Source organism: Callithrix jacchus, chromosome 2 (assembly GCF_049354715.1).
Source record: "Callithrix jacchus isolate 240 chromosome 2, calJac240_pri, whole genome shotgun sequence".
Classification (NCBI taxonomy): Eukaryota; Metazoa; Chordata; class Mammalia; order Primates; family Cebidae; genus Callithrix; species Callithrix jacchus.
This window is the reverse complement of record NC_133503.1, coordinates 39908878-39932853: the sequence shown is the minus strand read 5'-3', so window position 1 is coordinate 39932853 and position 23976 is coordinate 39908878. Positions and strand designations below refer to the sequence as shown.

The following is a 23976-nucleotide window of genomic DNA, read 5'->3' as shown; positions in this document are numbered from 1 at the left end:
CCCCTGAGGCTGGAAGGAGCTTGGTGAGTTCAAAGGACTAAGAAAGTCAGGTGGCTGCCACAAGGGGAGGTGGTGATTTTGGTGTCATCTCAAGAGCTCTGAGAAGCCACTGAGTTATCTGAAAAGGTGGTTGTCATGACTGGATTTAAGTATTTAAAAATCACTCATGCTTCCATGAAAGGATGAAGGGTGGGAGTTTCTATGGGAGAATGGCAGCCTCTGTCTCCATGACTATTACTTCCACCTGACTTGAACTCTCTCTGGGCCTAGCTGAGGATGCAGGGCCAAGGCCAGGTGGTCCCAGCCCCAGGGGAAGAGGCCTAGTGGGAATAGAGTGGGGAGAGCAGGCAAGCAGGGATGGGTTGCTGGGAGGAGAGTGCAGGTGTTGTCAGGTAGACCATGGAGCCAGATGCCACAGGTTAGGGGGATGCCCTGTCATGGTGGGCAGTGGTGTTGAGGGAATAAAACTGAGTGGAAAGGTGGGCTTGGAACCATGACAGTCAGGACTGTAAGGAGGAGTCCTCGGAAATGGTTGAAGGTTGAGGGCCAAACACGTGGGTGGGCTGCCAACTATGTGAAGCTGGGTGAGATGAGCAGAGGGGAGAGACAGAGACCTCTTTTTTAACCATTTACTGAGCTTCCTAGTCTAAGCTGACTGGGTAATGTACTTGTCTTTTTTTATCCTCAGAACCACCCTGAAGATAAATTATTATGATTATCTATATTTTCCAACAGATGAAAACAGGGCTTAGCGAGGCTGAGAGACTATACCAGAGTCACACAGCTGAACCTAGCAGACTTGCAACCTGAAAGCCAGCTTAATATGACTCCAGAGCCTATGATCTTTTTTTTTCTTTTTGAGCTGGAGTCTCACTCTGTTGCCCAGGCTGGAGTGCAGTAGCACAATCTCTGCTCACTGCAACCTCAGCCTCCCAGGTTCAAGCAATTCTCCTACCTCAGCCTCCTGAGTAGTTGGGATTACAGGTGTCCACCACCAAGCCCAGCTAATGTTTGTATTTTTAGTAGAGACGGGGTTTCACCATGTTGCCCAGGCTGGTCTCAAACTCCACCTACCTCGGCCTCCCAAAGTGCTGGGATTACAGGCATGAGCCACCACTCTCCACTGCCTATTATCTTATATACAACAACATACTGGGCTTCAGCAGGGAGGCCTTGGAGCCCCAGCAGCAGATATAAGGGACTCTTCCAGGATTTGGGGAATAGTGAAAAGTAAAAGTGGAAGAAATGGACTACATTTAGTCAACCATTTACCAAGCACCTACTATGTGCCAGTGCCTGTGACAGGTCCCAGGATTTAAGAAATGATAAATACGGTTCTTGCCCTACTGGGTTTAAGGTGTGTGTGTGTGTGTGTGTGTGTGTGTGTGTGTGTGTATCAGGGAGTATCCCATAGACTGGGTTATAATAAAATACTCCCTACATCATGCTCAAAAAAATCTAGGAAGTCACGCTGACAACAGCCTGAATTTAATTGTGTTAAAATGTAAATGAGGCCAGGCGTGGTGGTGCATGCCTGTAATCCCAGCACTTTGGGAGGCTGAGGCAGGCTGATCATGATGCTGACAAATCGAGCCCATCCTGGCCAGCATCATGAAACCCCATCTCTACTAAAAATTAGCTAGTCGTGGTGGTGTCCGCCTGTAGTCCCAGCTACTCAGGAGACTGAGGCAGGAGAATCACGTGAACCCTGGAATTGGAGGTTGCAGCGAGCCGAGATCACACCACTGCACTCCAGCCTGGAGACAGAACGAGACTCCATCTCAAAAAAAAAAAAAAAGTAAATTAATGTGTATGTTTTCTAATGTAGCAAATGCCTATTAGCATTAGAAAAATAATATGTATATTCATATGAGGGGTTCCGCAACAATCAAATGACTTTTGAAGAATTTCGAAAGAAATGGGGGACATTCTCATGATACACTGCAAAGAAGAAAAAAGCTGTAATTCTGATGGACAGTATGGCCTCAATTGCTACTAAAAAAAAAACAACTGGTAATAAATGTACCACCTGACTGGGAATAACAGTTCTTGACATGTGAATAAAGTGTCACGTAAAAGTGTGACATGTTTGTGAACAATTTATTTGTGAACAATTTATCAACATGTTCTTTGATTACACAAAGAGTTTATAAAGACATATATGAAAAGGTAATGATTCAACAAATAAATTGCAAAAATGGAAGATGGAGGGGAAGTTTTTTACATTAAAAGAGCTTAAGATACTTAAAAGACACACCCAAATATAAAATGTGGACCTCATAAAGCAATCATCTGACTGGGCATAGTGGCTCATGCCTGTAATCCCAGCATTTTTGGAGGCCAAGGAGGGTGGATCACTTGAGACCAGGAGTTCAAGACCAGCCTGGCCAACATGGCAAAACCTTGCCTCTACTGAAAATACAAAATATTAGCTGGACATGGTGGCATATGCCTGTAATCCTAGCTACTCGGGAGGCTGAGGCATGAGAATCATTTGAACCTGGGAGGTGAGAGCCGCAGTGAGCCAAGATTGCACCAGAGCCTCAGCAAGAGAGGGAGACACTGTCCCAAAAAAGAAAAAAAATCACCTGTTAAAGATAGTGGAGACCCAGATGAAATTAGACGTCTGAGATTTGCTTCAGAACAATCCAAGGAGAGCATAAAGGTAGGGTTATGGGGGAAACGAGGTGAGGCATTAGTTGAAGCTGGATGGTGGCATCATACAGGTTGACACCATTCTCTCTACCTGTGTACATATTTGAAATGTTTCATATTAAATTACTAGTTGGTGGTGGTTCTCCCTAGATTGTAGAATGATAGGTGGTTTTCCTTTTAATTTTTTTTTTCTATTTCTCATGTTTCTGTAATAAGCATGTACCTTTTTTTTTTTGAGATGGAGGTTCACTCGTTACCCAGGCTGGAGTGCAATGGCGTGATCTCGGCTCACCGCAACCTCTGCCTCCTGGGTTCATGCAATTCTCCTGCCTCAGCCTCCTGAGTAGCTGGGATTACAGGCATGTGCCACCATGCCCAGCTAATTTTTTGTATTTTTAGTAGAGACAGGGTTTCACCATGTTGACCAGGATGGTCTCGATCTCTTGACCTTGTGATCCACCCGCCTTGGCCTCCTAAAGTGCTGGGATTACAGGCTTGAGCCACTGTACCCGGCCACATGTACTATTTTATAAGCAGAAAAAAATTAAGTTGCTATTTGTTTGTTGAATGACTGCCCAAACAGAGAGAGAGCAGGGATATTGTCTCTCGGAGGAGGAGGGATGGTATTGTGGAGCCACCAAAGAAGAACAAGCTGGGGACCGGGGGAAGCCGAATGGAGACTTTGCGCAGAGGCTGGGGACAGCTGCAGGACAGGGCCAGGGTAACAGCCTGAGAAGGGGGAAATGGTTTTTTGGGCTCAGAGCTTGAGACAACAGCTATTGGGATCAGATGCCCAAAGGATGACCTGAGAAGGGATAGTGGTGGGGAGGAGAAGCATGCGGCAGGCAGGGACTTAAGAATATAAGTCTTCTTCATTTCCCCCCCTTTACGTTTCTTTCTTTCTTTCTCTCTCTCTCTTTCTTTTTTTTCGAGATGAAGTCTTGCTCCGTCACCCAGGCTGGAATGCAGTGGTGCGATCTTGGCTTACTGCAACCTCCACCTCCAGGGTTCAAGCAATTGAACCTCAACCTGCCTCAACTTTCCGAGTAGCTGAGACTACAAGTGTGCACCACCATGATAGGCTAATTTTTGTATTTTTAGTAGAGATGGGGTTTCATCATGTGGGCCAGGCTGGTCTCAAACTCCTGACCACCTCAGTCTCCCAAAGGCCAGGTCTTCTTCCTTCTGTCTAGGTGGTGTGACCCAGTACTGACTTGAACTGGAACCAAGGTTACTGGAGAACTCAACACCAGCCCTGCTTTGAAGCTGGTGTGCCTGACCAGACCAGGCTGGAGGGCAATGGGCAATGTGGTGGGGACGGAGTGAGTCAGGGAAGCAGCAGAAGGCTGGAACCAGGGTTACACTGAATAAAACAAACCTCTCCTCTTCATCCCTTCACTTCAATGGCAGCAAAGAGAAAATTCCCTGTCATTCTCTTGATCCCAGGGGGCCTCACCACAGAGCTTTTGCATAGAGTTTTCCCCCCATCTGGAATGCTCTTCCTTCTGTGTCGGCAGTGTGACCCAGTGCTGGCTTGAACTCGAACCAAGTTTACTGAAGAAGTCAACACTAGCCCTGCTTTGAAGCTGGTGTGTCTGACCATCTAGAACACTCTTCCTTCTTGTCTTCAGCTGGTTTATTTATATTCATCTTTCAGATCTCAGTACAACTTCATTTCCTCCAGGATGTCCTCCTACCCCCTAGGTCAAATACCTATTATACGTGCTCACCACCAGGTACAATTCTTCCTAGTGCTTATGACAGCTTCAGTCTCACACTTATTTTTGTTATTATTTGGTCAATATTCATCTCCTTCAATGCACTATAAACTCCTTGAGGGCAGGGGCCTCCCACATCGAGAATACTGCCTGGCCAATAGAAAGTGCTGACTGACCATTTGTTGAATGAAGGAAGGAGAGAAGCTGAAGTTACTGGACTAGATCCTAACACTTATTTCACCTTGGCCACTTTGGAGCCACTGAATCAAAAATGTTGCAGCCAGGTGCGGTAGCTCACGCCTGTAATCCTAGCAATTTGGGAGACTGAGGTGGGTGGATCACTTGAGGTGGGGGAGTTCGAAACCAGCCTGGCCAACATGGTGAAACCTGTCTCTACTAAAAATACAAAAATGTACTGGGTGTGGTGGTGTATACCTGTAGTCCCAGCTACTCGGAGGCTGAGGCAGGAGAATTGCTTGAACCTGGCAGGCAGGGGTTGCAGTGAGCCAAGACTGTACCACTGCACTCCAGCTTGAGTGACAGAACAAGACTCTATCACAAAAAAAAAAAAAAAAAAATGTTTGTTGCATCCCCCACAAGTTAACTAAGGAAGCAGAGAGGGGAGAGAGAGAGAGAGAGAGAGAGAGAGAGAGAGAGAGAGAGAGAGCGCGAGAGAGAGCGAGAGAGTCCACACCTTCTCCTCCATATCTCCAAGAGCTCCCACATGTATTCCAGGCCACTAAGCCTCTCATTTGTTGAAAAGGGAGTTGAGACATGGGTAAGGTGCTCACCCCAGAGGACACATGAGAGGCAGTTGGTGGGGCTTCCAGGTTCAGCAGTGAATTCTGCTTCAAAGACAGTGTATGGCCTGGGGTGGAGGTAGGTAGGGGGAAAATAAATGGCCTAGAACTTCTCATTGTCACCCCCTCCTAGAAGCCTTCCCTGATCCTCCTCCTCATTACACTCACATTGTTCTCTGCCTCTCAGAACTTACTATGATTTATAGCTAGATTCTTTTTTTTTTTTTTTCATGATCTCAGCTCACTGCAACCTCTGCCTCCCCGGTTCAAGCAGTTCTCTTGCCTCATCCTCCTAAGTCGCTGGGATTACAGGTGCCTGCCACCACACCTGGCTAATTTTTAGTAGAGATGGCGTTCCACCATCTTGGCTGCCAGGCTGGTCTCGAACCCCTGACCTCAAATGATCTGCCCACCTCAGCCTCCCAAAGTGCTGGGATTATAGGTGTGAGCCACAGCACCCAGCATTTGTGTGTGTGTGTGTTACTTGTTGCAAATTTTCTGTCTCCTCTGCTGGCCTAGAAGCCTATGAGTTCTGGGATCACATCTACTTGCTCACTCTTGTTTATTTTGTTCTTGTTGTTGCTGTTTTTGAGATGTAGTCTCACTCTGTTGCCCAGGCTAGAATGCAGTGGCACAATCTTGGCTCACTGCAACCTCCGCCTCCTGGGTTCAAGTGATTCTCCTGCCTGAGTCTCCCCAATAGCCGAGATTACAGGCAGACACTACCATGCCCAGATAATTTTTGTATGTTCAGTAGAAACAGGGTTTCACCATGTTGGCCAGGCTGGTCTTGAACTCCTGACCTTGTGATCCACCGCCCTGGCCTCCCAAAGTGCTGGGATTACAGGCATGAACCACTGTGTCTGATCTACTTGTTCACTCTTATAGCCCAATGTTTAGCACAGGGCCCTGCTCATAGTAGATGCTCGATAAATATCTGTTGAATAAATGAATACATTAATGACTTAATGGATAACTTATGAGAAGGTTGGCAAGGCCAGCAGGGAGAAGGGCAACAGGTGGGGTCAAAGGAGGGGCAAGGGCAGTCCAAGACTTTTGATCTGCTGCTTTGTAGGGGCCTTCTAGAGAGCACCCTGCATTCCTAAAACCAGTGACAGGACTGTGCATGCCCAGGAGCTGCAATCTCTGCCATACACCAAGGGCTCCTGGATTCTTGTGGCAGCAAAGCTTTGGTTGGTTGTGGAATGGGGAGAGAAGATTCTTGGACGCTCAACATCTATAGTAACTTGGCAAATGTGGACAGCAGTACTCAACCATCGAGGAGGTAGGGTAAGGTGGCCTAAGCTCCTGCTTCTCTCCCTGGCTCCAGGACTCCTCCAGGCTCCTGACTTCTATCTGGGAGGCCTGGCCCAGAGCCTATCCCACTCTGTTCAGACCAACTGAAGGTCTTTCTGCTAAGTTTCCCTCCCCTTCAGCCCGCAGGGGGTTCCTGTCTCAGCAGGAATTCATACCAGATTGAAATGAGCAGCTGGGGCTGCCTGGATGGGAGGGTGTGTGGTAGAGAGCTGCGATCAAAGGCTCTGTGTGTGAGGGGCAAGGGAGGGAGAGAGTGTGGTGGGGGTGGGTGTGTGCTAGCTTGCCCACAAGTACAAAAAAATTAGAGACAGAGACAGAGGCTCAGAGAAAAAGACATGATAAAAGAAAGAGAGAGATAAAGAGTAACAGAGAAAGAGGCAGAAAAAGACAACAGGCACAGAGACAGAGACAAAGAAAGAGACGCGGCAAGGCTGAGGACAGAAAGGAAAGCAGAAATAGTGAGACGGAGAAGCACAGAGGCTGGAGATGGAACACAAGGGCACTGCTAGGAAATGGCGAAAGGAGAAACAGACAAGAGGTTCAGGACAAGGACAGGGAGGCAGAGACAGAGAAGGAGACTGAGTCTGAGTCTCGTGTAGCCACTCACTCCACATGTATTGAGCACTTATGCCATGGTGGGCACAGTGGGCAGCACAGATCAATGCAAGTAGACAAATGACAGGGATGGAGGGCACAGCAATCAGGACGGAAGCTGAGACAGAGATAGAGAACAGCGGGAGAGGCAGAGACTGCAAAGCAAGATAGAGACTGAAGGAAGGACCCAGAGGTAAGAGAAAGTGGCAAACACAGAAACTCAAGAAAAAGGGGCAGAGACATGGAGACCTCGCAGACAGAGAGGGCAGGACAAGTAGGGGTAGAGGACAGTGGGAGCAGGGCCAGATGAGGGAGGCCTGCTCCGTGCCCCGCCCAGTCCTTCCTCAGTCCTGTCCCCAGCTGTGCTACCTCCACTCTACCTGGGCTCTCGGCTCTGGAGGCTTGGGAGGAGGTGCCGACTGCGGACGTCCTCCTTAGGTCAAATGTTTTTCTGCCTGAACTGGGGGTCAGAATAGAGCCCAGCTCAACTCAGAGGAGGGAGTTAGGCAGTACATGGGTATAGAAAGCCTTGCTTTCACCCAGAGACCAGCTTAAGACCATCCTTTGGTTCCACAGAGCCCTCAGGGGATAGGAAAAGGTGCAGGTGGTGGGGAGGAGGGAAGGGGCAAGTGTGTGAGTTGAGTTCCAGAACAGTCAGGGCAGGCGCCTCTTCCTCCTGGGGTCTGTGTGTCAGCCCCCCACACACCAAGATCTCCCTGGGATCTCAAACTGAGAGATAAGCCATTTGTGGCAAATGCTGAGCCCTCCCCCCATCTCCTCCCACGTCATCCCTGAGAAAATGCCGCAGAGAAGAGGGTGGGCTGGAGAATCAGTCACCTACCCGCTGGTGCCGGGCCTCTGGGCCTGAGAGAAACGCCAGTCCGTGTTGGGCGGGGCTTGCTGTGGAGAAAACAGAGGGAAAGGGGCTAAGTACCTGTGAGAAGTCAGAATGTCACCCGAGCCCCTGGGGATGGGCTGGGAGAGAAGGAGGGGAGAGGGGCACAGAGAAGAAAATGGGCTAAGAGAGGGCAAGGGTGGACTCATCTCCAAAGACAAAATGCATCTCAGGTCTTCGTGGACTGAGGAACCAGAAACAAAGAGATAAATCACATTTCATCTGACTACAGTGAGAAAGCTCGGGCTCCTTCCCTACAGAAATGGCTCCTTCCTCCCTGCCCCCAGAGTCAGAACTCCTGAGCCAAAATTCAAGGACTGAAGGCATCTTCTGTGGAACTAGGGGAAAAGATGCAGAGAAAGTCCCCTAAAGTGGCAGAGGAGGCTTTTCAATGAGAATTCCACCAGCCCTAGAATGAATTTATTCAACTCCTCAGCTGGGAACAAAGCATCCTCTGCAGCAAGATGGCTGCTGCTCCGGGTAACCCTTTTGGTGCCAGGTTGTGCAGTGCCACATTCAGAGGGACACCTCCTTCAGCCCCTTGGCTCTCAAGGATCTCTTCCCACAGCTAAATACATTATTAATTTAGGAGTCATGCCAGACCGGGCTTTTGCAGGGCATCCAAGTCCCGGGACACTTCTCACTCCTAGAACTCTGTGCCAGACAATGGTCTGTGACTAAGGAGAACAGAACAAGGCTGCTCTGTCTGAGACAGAGAAAAATGGAAGGGCTGCAGAGGGAAAGGATCCAGCTCCCACAGCCTCCAAGCAGGGCCAACTAAGTCTCCAGGGGTCCCAAGAGGCTGATTTGTGGCCATCTCCCACCTAGCTGAAGGTGCAGGGCTCTGGCCAGCCACTTTATTCCCAAATCCCTCTGGTCTTTCCAGGGGATGTGTTATCCCATCACATTCTTATGGAGCACGGTAGAGCCATCTCCTCACTGGTTCTGCTGTGGGCTGGTAATTAATACTCACACTTGCTCCCAGAAGCAGAGAGTGTGAGTATCTCAGATTACTCCAGGGAGAAGGAAGCTCCAGAACTGCCAGTGACTCACTGTAAGGCTCACAGGTGGCAGTGATGTGAGCAGAATCCAGAAACCTGGCATTCCAGGTGCATCAGGAGTCACCAGCACCATTCTGGGGCTGCCACGGAGAAAAGCACAGGGATAGCCAGCCCTCAGCCACTGTATTCTTAGACACAGCAGAATCTAGAGATGCAGCGATTGTGACAGCAGGAAAGGGAGCTGGGGGAATCTCAACCTACATAAGGACAACTGGGCCAAGTTTGCGCTTCGAGGGCTGCTCAGAAATGAGGAACCACAGAAGACTTTCCCCACAAGTGATGTCCTAAAAGAGAAGGAACTCCACCCTTGCCCCCTCCCAGCAAAAGCAAAATCCCAGCAGAGGCAAACCCCCTCCTCTCCTGTCCTTGAGCTTTTAAAGTTCCAAGTGCCAAGAAATTCAAAGCACAAATTCTGGAGTTAGACAGGGGTTAGATTTAGATTCCCTCTTACTTGTTCTGTGAACTTGAGCAAGTCACTTAACTTCTGTGAAGCTGTTATAAGAGACAGATGTTAGTATCTAGCCAATAGCAATGCTAGGAAGAGCAAATGAGATGAGGCTCTTAAAGGAGTTGTGTAGTAAGTTTCTCTCAATCAGCTATCAAAATCACCTGGGGGTGTTTCAGAATACAATCCGGATTCCATAGGGGCCGAGTTAGGCATAGATATTTTGAATAAAAGCTCCTGGAGTTGGGGAAACTTGTGATTTTTACTATTATAGTTTTCTCACACATAAGGGCACCCTGGCATCAGGCAGAGCCTGTAGCTTTCCATCTGCCAGAGGAGACAGGACTTGTTAGAGTCTCAGATACTTTTGGTCACCTCCAAATCTCTGACCCTAGATCGCTGGGCACATTGTAATCACGACGGCGCCAAAAGCCTGTATCTCTGGGCTTTGAGAGCCAGGGCGCTCCAGGTTTCCACTTCATAGAGGAAGGGGCCGCTGGTGCCACTGGAGTCCCAGGCCTGCTGTCCTATAGAGACTCACTCACTTGCCCAAGACCAAGCCCTGCCGCACCTCGGGCTACCGGGCACCTCTGCCTGTCCGCCTGCTAGAGGCTTCTGGGTTGAGGGGTCGCCACCCTCGAGAGGAGCCCCGGGCTCACCTGGACCTTGGGTCGTAGAGTCCTGCCCGGCAGGCGCTTAGAGCGCTTAGTCGCTCCAACGGTCTCAGCGCCGCGCCTTGCTCAGGCCGCCTTCAGGCGACCCAGCCCAGCCCAGGGCGCGGGTGGGAGAAGTGAGAGACTCTGGAGTCCTCACCTGGACCTGGGCAGCCGCCGATCTGGGACCCTCACTAAGGCGGGCACAATCAGCTATGAGTACCCCTGAGCCCGGCGGAGGGAGCGGCGGAGGGGAGCTGCAAGTGGCCAGGGACAGGCCTGTGAAGTGGGCCGCGAGCAGGTGGGAGTGAAAGCTGGTATTCGGGTAAGCCCAAGTGCGACGGGTGTGTGCGTGCGTCCGCGCACGTTTGACGAGGCGTGGCGAGCCTGTGCACCGTGTGCGGGCCGTGGGAGTGGCCTGCAGGGAGGACGCGCAGGAGCCCCGCGCGCTCACCTAAGTCCTGGAGACAAATGCAGTTGGGTGATGCAGCGACAGGGAGGGTAACGGCGAAATCACAGATGCTGGGAGTTGGGGAGAATCCGAAGAGGAAATCTAAAGACCCTCAAGCAAGCCGGAGCCGGAGCCTAGGAGGCTGGCTGCCGGGGTAGAGAGCCTAGGAGGCTGGCTGCCGGGGTGGATCTGTGACTGCCTCCTCCCGGGACCCCCGACACCCGCGGAAATCGCCTGAAATTCATCGGAAGTTCGAAGGAGTCCCCCGCCTTTTCTGAGTGTGAGAGTGGGGGTCAGTCCCACCTCCCCTCACCCATAGTCGCCACCACCCCCCGGTGCTCGGAGCCCCATCCCTAATTCGCCACTCCTCTGGTTCCGCGCAAACAGTCCAATGGTCCCGAGAATCGGGTGGAGCTCAGCCAGCGGCCGAGCAGGCCGGAGAGGAGTGGATGCAAGTTCAGTCCTTTAAGAGGACGGGCGGCTTCTCCAGTGCCGCCCCCAGGGGTCGCCCGGGGCGGCGCCGAGCCCCTCACCTGGCTCCGCTCCCGCAGCGTATTAGAGCGGGACCGGATGGCGTCAGGCTCCAGCGCCAGAGCGGTGGGCTGCTGAACGCTGAGAGGTCTTAGAAAAGTGAAATCACTGCCGTCCGAGGCCGGTGAAAAGCACGTCCTGTAGCAGTGGCTCTGCGAGTCTGTGGGCCGCAACGTCACCTCCATGTACTTGAGCGTGCCGTCCGAGCTCACCTGCAGGTTGGGGCTGGACTGCTTATAGAAGTCCCGGGACGGTGAGTCCTGGCGCCTGCAACACTGCCCTCCACCCCCGTCCTCCTCTGCGTGCCCCTGAAGGCACTTAGCTGACAGAAAGGTGAAAGTGACTAGGGATAAGAGACTGACGGTGGCTAGAGCCACAATGAGGTAAAGGGTAAGGTCTGAACGCTCAGGAGGGTGTATGAGGAAGTCACTGGATTTGGGCATTTCCCCAGGGTCCTCATCCTCCAGAACCAGCAGCACTGTGGCTGTGGAGGACAGTGAAGGATCACCATTGTCCCTCACCAGGACCACCACTTGCTGGGTGTCAGAATCATCCTCCAGTAAGGCCCGGGTTGTGCGCACCTCACCAGTGTGTGTAGACACAAGGAACAGTCCTGGGGCTGTGGACTGTGGCAACAGTGAGTAGGAGAGCCACGCATTGTGGCCTGCATCAGCATCCACAGCTGTCACCTTGGTGACCAAGGAGCCAGCGGGAGCAGAGCGAGGGAGACGCTGAGGGGCTGAGTGTTCCCAGCCTGGCCGTGGGTGCAGCACAGCTGGGGCATTATCATTCTGGTCCAGGACAAACACGTGTAGAGATGTGTTGGCATGCAATGGTGGAGAGCCGGAGTCTCGAACCCCCACCACAATCTGCAGCATCTGCAGCAATTCATAGTCAAAGGTACGCTGGGCAAAGACCCGTCCATCCTCTGGGTTGACATACACAAAGGAGGAGGCTGGGGCTCCCTGAATCTGATTTCCTACAATGGAGTAGGTGAGCCGGGCATTATCCCCAGTGTCTGGATCTGAGGCAGCCACCGTGCAGAGAAGGGAGCCTGGAGGCCGGTTTTCTGGGATGTAAGCAGTGTAAAGCTGCTGGTTGAAGCGCGGTGCATTGTCATTAACATCTGAAATGTTGAGCCTAATGGTGAGACGTTTGTGCAGGGGAGGTGAGCCAGCATCGCTGGCCAGCAGCTCGATGATATAGTGGGATGTGGCCTCCCGGTCCAAGGGCTGGCTGGTTAGCATCGAGTAGTGGTTCTCAGAAGGCTTAATCTGAAATGGCAGGTCCGGAGAGATATCAAGGCTCACTTCACCATTTCTACCTGAGTCTCGGTCTCGCACATTGAACAACCCCACTACTGTGCCCACTGGTGTGCTCTCTAGGACAGGGTTGGCCAAAGAGGCTAATAGTACCTCTGGGGCATTGTCATTGACATCCCCCACATCCACCTGAATCACACAGTGGCCCTCCATGGCAGGCTGTCCCTGGTCACGGGCTCTTGCATGAATTTCATAGAAACTCGACTCCTCAAAATCTATGGGACCCAACACATGGATTGCTCCACTGCTGGGGTCTAGGCCAAAGAGGTTCCGCACTGCCTCAGATGTGTGGTCTCCAAAAGAATAGTCTAGTTGGCCGTTGGTGCCCTCGTCTGGATCAGTGGCATTGAGGCGGAGCAGCAGAGTACCAATGGGTGCATTCTCTGGGATTCCCACACGTAGAACTGAGGATTGGAAGACTGGAGCATTATCATTGATGTCCAGCACAATGACAGAGATAAGGGTGGTTCCTGAGCGAGCTGGGGTCCCCCCATCCACAGCAGTAAGCACCAGCTGATGTCTTGCCTGGGCTTCACGATCCAGCTGCTGCTCTAGCACCAGCTCTGGGAATGGCTTCCCATCTTTTAGGGTTTTCACATTCAGAGAGAAGTGGCTGCTGGGGCTCAGAGTGTAAAAGCTCACAGTATTGGTGCCCACATCCGGATCCTGGGCACTGTCCAGTGGGAATCGTGCCCCAGGTGCCGCTGATTCTGATATGCGCATCTCTCGCTCAGGGGTGGCAAAGCTAGGAGAGTTGTCATTGAGATCCAGGATCTCTACCTCTACACGGATTAGCTCCAGGGGGTGTTCAGTAACCACCTGTACTGGCAGCAGGCAGCTGGTGCTGGCTCCACATAGGCTCTCTCGGTCAATCTTTTGATTCACTGCCAGGGCACCACTCATCAAGCTCAGGGAAAAATAGCGCCCATTCTCCTCAGAGCCCAACTGCAGCCGGCGGCTCAACAGATCTGTCATCTTTAAGCCCAGATCCTCAGCAACATTCCCCACCAGCGTCCCCGGCTCAGACTCCTCCATCACAGAGTAACGAAGCTGCCCAGACACCCAGCCCCAGCAGCACAAGGACAACATGCACAGCACTTGCCATTTCCCAGCGAGCTGTGGGGGTGTCTTGGGCCCCATGACCCAGAAGTCCCTTCCTGGAGAGTAAGTCTGTGCTGTCCTGTCTCCAAGGTAGACCCAGGGCTTGGAACACAGCAGCTGAAGTCTCTTATGTCTCCTTCTAGCCTCTTAAAAACTGCTCGGAGGTTTGCCTGCCTGCAGCAGTTCTTCTTAGTCACTGAGTGGCGGGGGTGGGCAGGGGGGAGGGAAACTGAATTTGAGTGGAGCTGGGGAACTGGAGGAGGAGAGGCGGGCTGGAAGAGCAGATCTCCCACCTTGGCTCTGAGTCTGATTGGCCAAAAAGTCTGTTTGCTTTCAACCAATTATGAAGTCTCCTCAATCCTGGAAACCTTGGGAACACAAGCTGCAAATCTGTGTCACAGAAGCTTCCTACCTCCCCACTCATTTCGTGCTGCAGGTTGATTCAGCCCCCTTGGCAGCAAAGTTTGACAGCTCAGATGGTGCTCAACAGGGAAGACAAAGTGATACAAAACTCCTCAGCGTTCTGTCCCAGCAACCTCCTGCATGACTTCAGAAGCTTCCACCACTTTGCTTGAACCAGCAAAATCTTGTCCTTCTGGGAGAGGCAAAGCCCATTTATTCCCCCTCCCTCCTCCATCCTTCTGAATGCTACTAAGGTGAGAGAAAAGATTAGTAAGACCTTCTAAAGTCTTGCCCTGACTCTCCAGCAATGCTTTGTGGAAATCTCAATGTGAGCTGTCATAAGACAGCTTTTCTGACACCCCAGACTCAGAATGTGGAATGAGTGTTAGTTTTTGGGCTGAATCAGGTCACCCAGGAGGGTGGTCAGAGGCCAAGCATGGATGGTCTCTAGATTTCATGGTTTCACCAAATTCAGGAGAACTCTACTTAAAGATGCACAGAGTGGCTCTTTCTATGAATTAGCCAACTATAAACCAGTTTTCTGGCATAACTGATTTCACTTACTGCTTTTTTCCAAAGGTAATGACTAATCCACCCCAGCCTTCTAATGTACATCTAGTTCAAATACCCAGTAGGGACTTGAGCGGAGTCCTAAAGACCCAGACCAAAAGATCTGTGCTACCACTCTGATGTGTGCCTCTCTATTCCCTTAGTTCTCTCCTCTTTCTGCTCTCTGCTATGTTTCAAATACAGAGGTCCCTTCACAGTGTACTAGATACTGTGAGACAAAGATTTTAGTTCCCCTCAATCCCTAGGGAATTGGTAACCTAGAGTTAAGGTACTTCAGACCTGATCCCATCCTTCAGGAAGAGTAGAGAAAACAGACACCTTTGTCCAAGTGATTGCCTGGTGCACTGTACCCTGTGCACTGTAGCCTTCTGTGCTCCCACAGTCCATCAGCATGCTTCCACAACAGCCTGACTCTTGATCACCAATTTCATTTCTTGCTCAGATATGGGCATGGCCCACCCCCAATGCTAAATTGTGACAACTCTGGTTAATTCAGAAAACAGTTACAAAGCACAGCATCTACCACATAGTTACCTCTCACAAAAATGGTGACATCACTATGGGCTCTTACAGAGAGGCCAGTACTCTCTAGGAAATGGCCCAGCCCTATGCCTGGATCAGAACAACCCTCAAGCATTGGCTGAGCCTGCAAAGGTCTCACCTCTAGCCCATAGAGAAGATCAGAGGGTGGGCAGCTTGGGCGAACAGGCTCCCCTGCCATAGGTGCACTGGGTGACTTCACCATCATGAAGCTATCACTCCGAGTGGGTGCAGAAGCCAAGGGTGTACAGCCATGAGAGTGGCCTCCCACATCAACAAACTTGATAGGATCATCTGACCCTAGCTGGATTCGGAGGATCCCATTGGAAGGGGGAAGCCCCTCCCTCCTTCGAGATCTGGTGAGACAGGCACAGGTCCCAGCAGGAAAGCAGGTTACTCCACAGGCTGCCCCACGAAGACACTTAGAGAGTAATGCCACGAATGAGCCAAAGGAGACGAAGCAAATTGCCACTAGGGACACAGCCAAGTAGAGGGTTAGACGAGATTCTCCTTCCCTTGGAGCTGAAGATTCTCGAAGATCTGGGACAACTGGATGAGTGTCTTCCTCTAAGGACACTAAGAGAGTAACAGAGGTAGAGAGTGGTGGGCTACCACTATCCTTTACCACAATGACCAGCTTCTGCGGTGGGAGGTCAGCTGGGATGGGAACAGCTGTCCGCACCTCCCCAGCATATCGAGAGACTGCAAACAGGCTGGGATCTGGGGCCTCCAGCAGCTGATAGGAAACCCAAGCATTGTAACCTGAATCCAAGTCCACAGCAGTCACCTTTGTGATTAGGTGGCCAGCACCAACCGATGGAGGCAGTGCTTGGGGACATAAGGAACCAGGCCGGGCTCGAGGACGGAGCACAGCTGGGGCATTGTCATTGAGGTCCAGCACGAATAAACGAACTGTCACCGTGCTGCTAAGGGGTGGGTTGCCCCGATCCCGTGCCTGCACCTCAAACTGCAGTGTCTGGGTTTGCTCATAGTCAAAGGATCGAGTAGCATGAACAGCTCCTGTCTGGGGGTTCAGAGAGATGAAGGAGGAAGCTGACACATCTCGATTCCTGGGCTCTAGGAGTGAGTAGGAGATAAGTGCATTCAAGCCAGAGTCTGGGTCAGAGGCTGCAAGGGAGCAAAGCAGGTCCCCTGGGCGATTGTTCTCAGGAACAAACACCTCATGTGACCTCTGAAAGAAAGAGGGTGGATTATCATTCACGTCTGAAATATTGAGGAAAATAGTTCTGTGGGTACTCAAAGGCGGGTTTCCGGCATCAGAAGCAGTGACCATGATGTCATAGCTAGATTTGGCCTCTCGATCCAAGGGTCCAGCAGTCACCAGGGAGAACTGGTTCCTGAAGGCGGACTTGAGGGCAAATGGCAAGTGGTCAGGAATGCGTAGGCTCACATCTCCATTTGACCCTGAGTCTGGATCCTGCACACTGATAAGTGCCACCACAGTGCCAGGTTCTGCACTCTCAGGGAGGGTTCCAAGCTCTGAGGTCACTGTGATGTAGGGGGCGTTGTCATTTACGTCCAGGAGATCCACTCGAAGGCTGCAATGTTGCTCCATGGCTGGAGAACCCCCATCTCGAGCCCGCACATCAAATTCATAGTAATTCTCACTCTCAAAGTCTAGTGGCCCCAAAAGAGTAAGCTTTCCCGTAGTGGGGTGCAAGCTAAAGAGGTTTCTCACACGATCAGGGGTATGACCACTGAAATAAAAGGTGACGTTACCACTGGGACCCAGGTCTGGGTCGGAGGCATTGAGCTGGATGAGCACCATGCCCGCTGGTGCGCTCTCCAACACACTAATCCTGTAGCTGGATTGCTGGAAGGCTGGGGCGTTGTCGTTTACGTCCAGCACGGACACCCGGAGCTCTGCGGTGCCAGATCTCGGCGGGTTCCCTCCATCCACAGCAGTCAGCACCAGGCGGTAGTCTGACTGCTTCTCCCGATCTAAAGGCTTCTCCAGGAGTAGCTCTGGGACTAGGCTGCCGTCGCTGCGCTTCTTCACATCCAGGGCAAAGTGTTCATTGGAGCTCAGCCTATAGCTGCTAATGGAATTGCTTCCCACATCTGCATCCTGAGCCTTTTCCAACGGGAAACGCTGTCCTGGAGGAGCTGCCTCCCCAATTTCCAAGTCCAGCTGCTGCCGCGGAAAACGGGGGGCGTGATCATTCACATCTACGATCTCCACCTCTGCTCGGTACATTTCCAAAGGACCTTCCGTAACAAACTCCAGGGGCACGATGCAGCTGGCACTGAGCCCACACAGTGCCTCTCGGTCGATTGGGTTCTTGATGAGCAGGGCTCCGCTGTCCAAATCCACACGGAAGTGTCTTTGGTTCACCTCTCCAGCGACCTGCAGCCTGCGAGCTGACAGACTGTCCGTATCCAGCAGGAAATCTTGGGCGACATTCCCTACAAAAGTCCCTTCCTGTGACTCCTCTGGGACCGGGTAGCGGATCTGCCCACAAACGTAACCCAGGTGGTAAAAGAGGAACAAAAGGGTAGCCCCCCGCCAGATTTCTGCCCAGCTTCTCACCTTGCGGAGCATTGCTGCCGCCGCTAATTCTTTACTTGCTCCTGAGACGCGGATGAAGCCGACCCGCCCCAAACAGCCACAGCAGCTGGAGACACCTATCTCCCTTTCCCAGCGCCAGCTCTGGCGCGGCTCGGCCGGCGCCGTAAGGGTTACGCGCCGTTTTTGCTGGTGGCGGGGTAGATTTGTCTGCCTTTCACCACCGGATTGGCAGACAGCGGCTCCCGGGCTCAGCCAATAGGCTAAGGAGAGAACGTCCCAACAGCAGCAGGGTTAATGCGTCGCAGCACTGTGGGGGGAAAAGCCCACCCTATCCTCCTCGCTCCTCCACCCCCCAAAAAAAACCCAACCTATCTTTTCGCCTTCCTCCCGCTCAACGGCATGTTTTTTTACGGATTGTTACCTCTGTGGAGAGGCAGACAACATATATGGGTTTTTCTTTTTTTTTTTCCTAACACACCAACTGACCCCGCCCCTTTTCGGCGGGGAAAGCAGCCACAGCCTGAGCCCTAGCAACCTGCGGCCCACTGAGAGAGAGAGAGAGTAGCCATTGGAGAGTGGTCACTTTGTACAAGCCAGTGTTGTCATCAACCAGTATTCTAAATGAGTAGCTTCCGTCTCAGTCCGATTGTATTGGAGCAACTGCTAATTAGAACCACTGCCATATATTCAAAACTCTGCCCTTCTGCATATTATTCAAAAACGGATCCATCTCTTTGCAGAAAAGGCTTACACATTAATGTAGATCATTAAATTTATGCAGTACAGGTTTTCATTGTAACAGGAGGCACGGTGGAAACCAAACCTCTCTTATTTAGACATTTGCTAGTGATACTCTGGATACACTAAATTACCATTCATTGATTTCAAGGACAATATAGCACCACGGTGAAGGAAGCCGTGGAGGGAGATGTTTCAAAACAGTAAAGAATCGGTGTGTCTGTCTAGGAGGTGCTAAGGACCAGATCTCATTATCTGGCAGAATGCTAATGTTCACAGATTTAACAGCTTCCTTGAATGATTGAGATCAGCTACTAACAGCATCGTGCCTACAAATTCCCTTAATTTGACACCAAGGTATTCTTGATATGTTGTTCATTACCAATGGAGACCGTTTCAAAAAAGCAAGCTTTTCACTTCGCCCCACGGGACCTCTTGGAGCTGGAGACTTGATCTCACCCCACCCCCACCCCCATCCAGACCTCCCAGCAGCCTAGCTACTCCCCTGCACAACAAGCACAGAAACAGCACACTTCACACTGTAGGTATGTGCAAATTGCAATCTGAGTGGCAAACACACCAGAGCACACACAGAGAGAAAAATCCAGCCCGATCTGGAAATGAAATTTCTTAATTCAACCAAGTCCTTACCTAGGTCACACTGGCTGCCAAAAACAGCAGCAACCACTGGAGTTCTTATCTTCCCCCATTTTTTTTCAAGCCCTGGATCTTCAGGAATATCCTTTTGACTATGGTGGGAACCAACATTCTGGTCTCAAAGAGAGGGATCTGGTTTTTTTGTGTTCTTTTACACACACACACACACACACACACACACCCCTAAACCTTCTCCCATGGGAATAATGGAGATATAAACCAGCCTGATCTATTAGGTGTTTATGCCAGAATTCACTATCTCTATGAATGGCCCTGTCATCTACCCAGCTGCCTTAGTCAGAATTTAGGGATATCAACCTTGACTCATCCCTGCTCCTCACTTCCTATATCATGTCAATCAACAAGTCCTGATGATTTTATTGTAGTCATCTCCCTTCATCTGAACTGCCACTGTGCTGGTTCAAGCATTTATCAGTCTTCTCTTCAAATATCGCAATAGCTTTCAAACTGATCTCTTTGCCTCCAGTCCCAATGTCCCCAGTCCATTTCACTTATGACTGACAGAAAAATCTTTATAAAACAAACAAAAAACCCTGATGATATCATATATATGTCAGTTCAAAATTCTGCAGTGACTAGCATCTATATGGAATAAAATAAAAACTCCTTGGGATGGCCTAAAAGTAACTCAGGATCTAACTCCTGCCTACTTGCTTTATATCATCTCCTACAAAGACTGTCTGTTTTACACACACACCTTTTTTTTTTTTTTTTTTGAGATGAAGTCTCATTCTGTTACCCAGGCTGGAGTGCAGTGGCATACTGGCTCACTGCAACCACCACCTCCTGGGTTCAAGTGATTATCCTGCCTCAACCTCCCAAGTAGCTGGGATTACAGGCAGCTGCCACCATGCCTGGTTAACTTTCTGTATTTTTAGTAGAGACGGGGTTTCACCATGTTGGCCAGGCTGGTTTCAAACTCCTGACCTCAAGTGATCCACCCACCATGGCCTCCCAAAGTGTTAGAATTAAAGGCGTGTGCCTGGCCACACTTTAAGGCTCAGTGATACTGAGATATCATAATCATTCTGCATGGAATTTCTTGCAATGGCCCTTCCCTGCATTGTCCTTTCCCCTTTACTATTTGACAAACTACTACTCAACCTTTAGTTCATAGCTCAAGCATCACCACCTCTATCATTTCTTCCTGATTTCCGCAGGCTGACTTAGGTGTTTCTTTCCTTTTGGTCCCACTGCATATCTCCATTATCTTTTTTATTTTTATTTTTTGCATGTCTATCTCCTATGGTATTCTGGGTACCAGAATGACGTCTTTTAATTGTTTACAGTGTCTGGCACATAGGGATACCAATAAATGGTGAATATTGATATTATTTTTAGTTCAACAAATAGTTATTGAGTACTTGCTCTGTACAGGCACTTCATACGCATTACTTTTCACTCTCACAACAATTTTGCAAAGTAGATATCCTCTTTATTTTATAGGTGAGGAAACTGGAGTCTAAAGAGATTAAGAGACCTATCTAAAGTTAAACAACTAATATGTGCAGTACTATAATTATATTAGCAAGTACACATCAAAACAAGTATCCAGTCTGTTTTACTAGAACTGAAGCATCATAAAGCTTTAATCCTACATATCTTTGACTTGACCTTTTTTTATTTTTATTTTTTTTTTTGAGACAGAGTTTCGCTCTTGTTACCCAGACTGGAGATCGTGCAATGGCACAATCTTGGCTCACTGCAACCTCCGCCTCCTGGGTTGAAGCAATTCTCCTGCCTCAGCCTCCTGAGTAGCTGGGACTACAGGTGCGCACCACCATGCCCAGCTAATTTTTGAATTTATAGTAGAGACGGGATTTCACCTTGTTGACCAGGATGGTCTCCATCTCTTGACCTCGTGATCCACCCACCTCGGCCTCCCAAAGTGCTGGGATTATAGGCGTGAGACACCGCGCCCGGCCGACTTGACCTTTTTATGCCAGCCATATGAAGCTCTCCTCTCTAGATTTTTTAAAAATTTTTTATTTATTTATTTAGAGATGGAGTGAGTTTTGTTCTTGTTGCCCAGGCTGGAATGCATGGTATGATCTTGGCTCATGGCAACCTCCTCCTCCCAGGTTCAAGCGATTCTGCTGCCTCAGCCTCCCAAGTACCGGAATTATAGGCACCCACCACCACACCTGGCTAACTTTTGTATTATTATTATTATTATTTTTTAGATGGAGTTTCGCTCTTATTGCCCAGACTGGAGTACAACGGTGTGATCTTGGCTCACCACAATCTCCACCTCCCAGGTTCAATTGATTCTCCTGCCTCAGACTTCCATGTAGCTGGGATTACAGGCATGGGCCACCACACCCAGCTAATTTTTTATATTTTTAGTAGAGACAGGGTTTCTCCATGTTGGTCAGGCTGGTCTTGAACTCCTGACCTCAGGTGATCTGCCCACCTCAGCCTCCCAAAGTGCTGGGATTACAGGTGTGAGCCACTGTGCCTGGCCAACTTTTGTATTTTTAGTAGAGATGGGGTTTCGCCATGCTGGCCAGGCGGATCTTGAACTCCTAACCTCAAGTGATCTACCTGCCTTGGCCTCCCAAAGTGCTGGGATTACAGGCATGAGCTAGTGTGCCCAGCCCCATCTCTAGATTTTTATTGAGACATAATTCACATACCATATACAAAGTGTATATTACATATTTAAAGTGTAAAATACTGGTTTTCAGTATATTTACATATACCAAAACGATGCAATCATCACCACAATCTAATTATAAAACAATTTTGTCACATGCCTCCAAAAAGAACGCAATACCTATTGAACAGCTGTAGATGTTTAGAGAACAGTTGCCCAGGTGCTAGTGGTTTAGGAAGGTTTTTTCTCTTTAGATGACTGAAATACCATTTTATGTTGTCCTACAGTGATCTTTTAGAACTATTCTATGTAATACTTTAAGGCTGGGAGACATTACCATGTTTTTAAAAAAAAATTGGGCCTGGTCCAATAAAGTTGGATCCTGGTTCTATGAATACCAGAATAATACTTTGCTTCACAAATATGCTAAATGATGGATTGGCAGGTTCTAGAGTAGTGATTTTCAAATTTGTCTGCATATTAGGACAAATGGGGGCCTTCCAAAAATTATGATGCCTATGTCCCAACCCAAGAGATTGCGCTTAATGGTGGGGGGGCGGGTAGCATGGATTTCAGAATTTTTGAAAGGTCCCTAGGTGATTTTAATGTGAAACCAAGTTTGAGAACATTGTTCTAGGAAAAAGGCCAGTTGTTGTCAAGGCTGACCAAAAGAGCAGCAGCTGTTTCTTGCTGGCTTTCATCCTTTTTTAGCCTTTTCATATGTGCTTCTATTTTGGCATTTTTGGTTGTTTTCATATGCTTATTTCAAGGTGTGTTTAAGATTTTAGGTGGGTGAAGAACTACTAAAAATAAAAATAGTAATAGTTAATAATTTTTTTTTTTTAGACAGGCTCTCACTCTATTGCCATGGTTGAAGAGTAGTGGTACAATCACAGCTGACTGTAGCTTCAACCTCCCAGGCTCAAGCAATTCTCTCACTACAGCCTCCCAAGTAGCTGGTACCACAGGTGCATGCCAACACGCCCAGCTAATGAAAAAAAAAATTTTTTTTTTGAGACAGGGTCTCTGTCACCCACACTGGAGTGCAGTGGCGCGATCTTGGCTTACTACAACCTCTGCCTCCTGGTTCAAGTGATTCTCCTACCTTAGCCTCCTCAGTAGATGAGGTTATAGGCACATGCCACCATGCCTGGCTAATTTTTGTATTTTTAGTACAGACAGGGTTTCACCATGTTGGTTAGGCTCGTCTCGAACTCCTGACCTTGTGATCTACCTGCCGCAGCCTCCCAAAGTTCTGGGATTACGGAAGTGAGCCACCGTGCCCAGTCCCCAATTTTTTTTGTTGGGGGGGAGTAGAGACAGGGTCTCACTATGTTGCCCAGGCCGGTCTTGAACTCCTGGCCTCAAGCAATCCTCCCACCTCAACCTCCCAAAATGCTGGGAGCTGGCCAATAATTTTTTAACAGTTACGACATGCCAGGCATTGTGCTAAGCACTTTGCATACATACCATGCATTAATCTTATAAAACACTTATTATTCCCTTTTGCATTTTTGGAAGAGACTTAGAAAGGAGATCAAGTAACTTGGCCACAGATTCATAGTATAGTTGTTAAGTGGTAGAACTTCATTTATCTAACTGCCAAATCCAAGAGTTGATAGCAATGATGCACTGAGTAATAAAATAACAGTGGTTCTCCTATAGTTGAGAGTATGTTGAGTATGTTTAGGGTTCTCTCCAGGGCAAAGGCCTTGCAGTCACCTTGCAAGAATACCGAGTCTTGGACGGTATCCTTGCATACCACCCTAAATGAATGCTTTCCCTTTCTAAGGATATGAATTTATCCACCTTTCACATTGTACATATACTTAAGAAAAACAAGGCTGGAAGGACAGGGACTGACACTGGAGGCATCAAAAAGACTCTCCTTTGTAGTTTCTGGGTTTTTTTGTTGTTGTTATTGTTAAAGAGACAGGGTTTCCCGATATTGCCTAGACTGGAGTGCAGTGGCTATTCACAGGTGTGATCCCACTACTGGATAGCACAGCAGTTTTGACCTTCTCCATTTCCAGCCCAGGCCAGTTCATCCCCTCTTAAGCCACCTGATGGCCCTGCCTTCCCAAGAGGTCACTGTATTCATTCTGAACTTAGTGCAGACAGTGGATTGATCAATAGATCAGCATAGTGCACCACATCCCAGAACTCCTGGGCTCAAGCAGTCCTCCCACCTCAGCCACTGAGTAGCCGGAACTACAGGTGTACACCATTGAGCCTGGCTACTTTGTGCTTTTTGTGTGTGTGTCATCCAGATTTATTTTCAAAATAAATTATTATTTTTATAATTAAAAGTGGTTATCTTTGGGTTCGGAGATTATGGTTTTAATTTTTTAAATACTTTCTGTATTTTCCAGCAAACAT

At 49.4% G+C, this 23976-nt stretch overlaps 1 protein-coding gene across 29 annotated transcripts in view; it reads right to left on the bottom strand.

Moving 5' to 3' along the window:
• The window catches only part of LOC100401450 (protocadherin gamma-C4), a 181746-nt gene that overhangs the window by 11829 nt on the left and 145941 nt on the right, over window positions 1–23976 (bottom strand). For 26 of the 29 annotated variants that reach the window (XM_035286944.3, XM_078361524.1, XM_035286889.3 and 23 more), the window contains one exon: window positions 7926–7984. In XM_035286944.3, coding sequence (XP_035142835.2) covers window positions 7926–7984 — 59 coding nt within the window. Of the gene's footprint in view, window positions 1–7925; window positions 7985–11122; window positions 13704–15176; window positions 17762–23976 lie in introns of those variants that run through there. The other 3 variants (XM_035286879.3, XM_035286987.3, XM_035286861.3) reach the window with 3 other exon arrangements.